Below are 4,777 nucleotides of genomic sequence, written 5' to 3' on the forward strand. Positions count from 1 at the left end.
GCCTCCCAGAGAGCTAGGATTACAGGCGTGAGCCACCGCGCCTGGCCTCGTCAGTGTTTTTTAGATTGGTGATCAGGAAAGGTTTCTGTGAGGAATTGACCTTTGATCAGAGATCCGACTGATATGAGAGAGTTCATTCAGATCCTTGCTGAATATTGGAGAAGAGGGTATTCCAATGAGAGCAGGTACAAAGGTCCTGAGATAAGAGGACTGAGGAATGTTCGGGAAGCCAGCATGGCTGGGCCAGAGAGCAGGGCAGAGGGCCAGAAAGTAAATTGGAGAGATACCCAGGAGCTAGGTCATATCTGGTCTTACAGGCCATGGTCAGGATTTGGATTTTCTTCTAAGTGTGACAAAGAGTCATTGAATAGTCCAAAGCAAGAGCGTGATCTGATTTAATTTTGAAGTTCTTTGGCTTGTGAAAGGAAAAATAGATAAGGGACCAACAGTAAAATGGTCCAAGCAAGAGAAGCACCAGGGTAGTGGTGGTAAAGGTGGTGAGAAGTGGTTAGGTTCAGAGTATATTTTGAAAGGAGAACAGCTTTCGTTACTGTACTGGATATGTGAGAGAGATATCAAGGGGTACTTCTAGGCCACTGGCCCGTGTAACAAGGTGCATGTTGGTCACATTTACTGATCTGAAGAAGCTATCACAATTGGCATAACATTTGGTTAAGCATCTGAAATGTTAATTTTTCTTATTGAGAACAAAAAGGTTTTTGAATTGTTATGAAAGAAAAATATTTTTTTAGATTTATCTTATTCTTAACTAGCTTAGATTCCATCCATTAGGTCCATTGCTATAATCAGTGTGTACTATACACCCTCAACCAACTCCCTTGCTTTTGGAAAAACCCCAACCCTGGTTACTCTGACTCTCTGCTTACTTTTCACTTGAACATGAGTAACCCAGTGTGGCTAGAGAAAAGTACATTTCCATGCTGACTGGTCACACTTCAAATGTGTGGTTATGAACCTCATGTGGTGCTCAGCACTTACAGTAGTTCCACTGTATTTCCCTTGGCTATTCTTCCCTACTCTCTGAAACAGTTTTGCAACTTCCTTTTCCTCACACTTTTAGCATGCCATCTTTCTCTCTTATCTCATGATTTTATTTCTTTTTTTTTTCCTGTCTGCCTACCTGCATTGTACCCTGTACTCTGCCTTACCTCTTGTTACAAGGCAAAACTGCTCCTGTTCTATTGGGCACAGTATTTGAAGACTTTATAGTTACACATTTTCTTGTTATCAATTTTCCCTCTTTACTGAATTATTTCTACCAGTATTTATGTATGTATGCATGTATGTATGAGACAAGGGTCTCACTGTATTGTCCAGGCTGGTTTCAAACTACTGGCCTCATATAATCTTCCTGCCTCAGCCTCCAGAGTCTATCAGCATTTAAATATGTGATTGTATCTCCCATCTTTAAAAACATTTCTCTTGATTCCACATACCCCTCCAACGATTCCATCTTTGGGGTGCCCCATCCCACCTTTTTTTTTTTTTTTTTTTAGCAAAACTCCTTGAATTCTCATTACTTACTATCTCTACTCCCTCAGTTCCTGCTCTAAAATACCCTTGTCAGGCTTTTGTTATCCTTCCTACTCCAATGAAACTACTCTGCCAAGGTCCCATCCTGACAAATCCAGTCATCAATTCTCGGTCGTTATCTTAATCAAAGCTTCCAGCATTTGATTTACTGGATTTCTCCTTGGCTTCTGCATTCTCACTTTCTCCTAGTTTCTTCCTGTCCACCAGCTTCATCCTAGAAGTCTTTGTCAGACTTTTTTTATCCTCTCCCTTCTAAATGTCTGAGGTGTCAGAGTTTAAGCCTTAGAAACTCAGCAGCCTCGTTCAAGCATTAGGTTGCAATATACTGAAAATGACTGAACGAATGAGGGTGTCACTGTGGCCCCCTCTGGGTTGTGGAGCTCTCTCACAGCCCTCTCAGCTACCTGTTGTATCCTATATTTAATACATGATTACTTGACATGGCCCATTGAGTGTGCCATAGTCAATTCATACGTTAACTATTAATAAAACTTCAGTTTTTTCTTTTTGTTTCCTATAAAAATTAGCACGAATGAAAGTTCCAGTATTTACTTCCACACCAAGTAGATCATTTTGTGAACCCCTTGGGGAAAGCACACCTATTTGGGAGACTGCTGGGTTGAACATTGAGAGCAGAATTGCAATTTTGACCTCTAAGCTAATTGGGTTCACAGGGGAGAAATGTCCCCTCTGAGATGAAGGATTGCTACTCTGACCCTGTTCACTTATCTCATACAAGCACAGGGTACTAAGCAGAGAAAAATCTAATAACATAATAAAATAGGGATAAGTTAGTGAGAAGTCTCAACCACAGATTACCCAAAAGAAAAATGGGCCAGGTGTGACAAAATAGCGTAAGGAATGGGTGGACTGTGGCAAATAGGAAAATGTGTACTCTTTCCAGAAGGAAAAAAAGCTCATTAAAGCTTCACTGCAGCTTGCCAGTACTTGTAGATGAACTGACTAGCTGAGTCATGAGAAGTGAACCTGAGGCTCTGAGGCTGAGCCAGGAGGAGTTGGGAGTTAGCCAGGCAGGCGTGGAAGGGAGGGAGGATGTTCCAGGGAGTAGAAGCAAATGCACTGGGCATGAAACAGCAGCATGTTGGGGGAACAATGGGGAGTTTAGAACTGCTGGAACGTGGGAATTAAGGAGTTGACATGATGCTTGAGGATGTTTGTGACATGCTAAGTAGTTTAGACTTTATCCTGTATACTATAGGCATTGGAGAGCTGGTGAAGGATTTTAAGAGTGGATATATTATAGGGGTGGGGCAGGAGAAAAGGCCATATCCGATTTTTATTTTACAATAACAATTTGCTATTTCTTTGGAGGTGGGGCTAAATTGGCTGCGATGAAACCATTAGAGGCTGTTTGTAGTAAATTACATGAGAGGTTACAGGGTCTGAACTAAGATTTGTATGTGCAGGGGAAAGGGGACTGATTTGAGATATTTTTAGGAGATATTTTTAGTGAACTAATTTGATAAAAATTTGTGATTTCCAGGATAGGCAGAATGAAAGAGTCCAGGTTTTAACCTGAGAATTGTGTGGAGAGTAATGCCATTAATAATAAAAAGAATAAATCTGAATGCCATGAATGTGGCACTGTGCTAAGCTCTTTGTATTCTCTTATCTCATCCTCAGAACAACCCAGTGAAGTAGGTGTTGTTATTATCCCCATTTTTTGATGAAGAGATTGAAGCTTAGAGCGGTAAGGTGACTTGCCAAAGGTCACACAGCTAGTATGTTGCAGAGAGCCTGGATTTAAGCCCATGCTCTAGACCTGCGGTCCCCAACCCCTGGGTGGCGAATCAGTCCCCGGCCTGCCAGGAACCTGGCCGCACAGCAGGACGCAAGCGGTGGGCGAGCTAGCAGAGCCCCACGTGCACCCACAGCCGCTCCCCCTGGCTCGCATCACCGCCCGAGCCCCTCCCGCGTCAGGTCAGTGGCGGCCTCAGACCTTCATAGGAGCGGAACCCCACTGCAGACTGAACGTGCGCGGGATCCAGAGCCAGGTTGCGCTCTCGCGGTGGGAGTCCAAGGCCTGATGATCTGACGTGGAGCCGCCCCGCCTCCCTTCCATGGAGAAAGTGTCTTCCACGAGACCAGTCCGTGATGTCAAGAAGGTTGGGGACCGCTGCTCTAGACAGCTGTGCTGTTCAGCCATTTGTACAGTTTTGTCCAAGAGTCTTCCCTCTTTGAGTCTATCAGAAAAGATGTTGGAACTGGGCCCCAGGCAGGCTGGACTAGAGGCTACACTTTGAAGCATGTGCTAAGAAGCAGAGGTAAAGAAAAAGGGTTAGAGAGAAGATGATGAATTAAGTTTTGGACTCACCTTTCTAATAAATACCACAGATAAGGAAACCTTATCCGTGAACAGCTCTGAAGATAGAGGTTGGAAGTCACCAACACTTCTAGCGCCCGTGGTGTTGAAGTTGGGAGGGTAGGTGAGATTTTCCAGGAGAATGTCTGGGGCAGTGATTCTCCATTTTTAAAGTGGGTAAGAATCACCTGTAAGGCTTATTTAAAATGCAAGTTACTGGAGTCTACCTCAGAAAGCCTGATTCAGAGGGTCTGGGGTGGGACTGAGTAACCAGCATGTGACCCAGGTGATTCTAATGCAGCTAGAATACTGGCCAACTTGAGAAACTTTGAGGTAAAATAACCAAGGGACCGGCCAAAGAAAGCTGCAGATGAGTTTTAAAGTAGGTGTGTACAAACCCTAAGGATTACCCAAGACTATGTCCATTGGGTGCAGAAGGAAAATCAAACTTTGACTTCTTTTTAAATCTCAACTTTATATCTATTTTATGTATGTTTAAAATGTACATTTTGTTCATATAGTAGTCCATTTAAGTGATTTATAAATAAATTCATATAGCTAATAGATGATGAATTAAAGGTGTGAACTTGGATCTTGCTGCCTCGAAAGCCCTTGTTTGTTCCATTATACCACATTGCCTCAGAAGTTAAATTCTTCACTAACTTTATGTGGTTAGTTAATGGCAGGGAATGAACTGCAGTTTGATACTTCCCTAAGTCCAATAATTTCAGCATTATCTGCCATTCTTTTTTTTTTTTTTTTTTTTTGAGACAGAGTCTCACTCTTGCCCGGGCTGGAGTGAGTGCCATGGCGTCAGCCTAGCTCACAGCAACTTCACACTCCTGGGCTCAAGCAATCCTTCTGCCTCAGCCTCCCGAGTAGCTGGGACTACAGGCATGC

At 43.2% G+C, this 4,777-nt stretch overlaps 1 protein-coding gene across 1 annotated transcript in view; it reads left to right on the forward strand.

The window, feature by feature from the left end:
* SCCPDH (saccharopine dehydrogenase (putative)) overlaps nucleotides 1-4,777 on the forward strand; it is a 30,109-nt gene that overhangs the window by 3,354 nt on the left and 21,978 nt on the right. The window contains exon 2 of the mRNA XM_012644339.1: nucleotides 3,606-3,680. Coding sequence (XP_012499793.1) covers nucleotides 3,606-3,680 — 75 coding nt within the window. The remainder of the gene's footprint in view (nucleotides 1-3,605; nucleotides 3,681-4,777) is intronic.

This window comes from Propithecus coquereli, unplaced genomic scaffold (assembly GCF_000956105.1).
Source record: "Propithecus coquereli isolate 6110/MARCELLA unplaced genomic scaffold, Pcoq_1.0 Scaffold210, whole genome shotgun sequence".
Classification (NCBI taxonomy): Eukaryota; Metazoa; Chordata; class Mammalia; order Primates; family Indriidae; genus Propithecus; species Propithecus coquereli.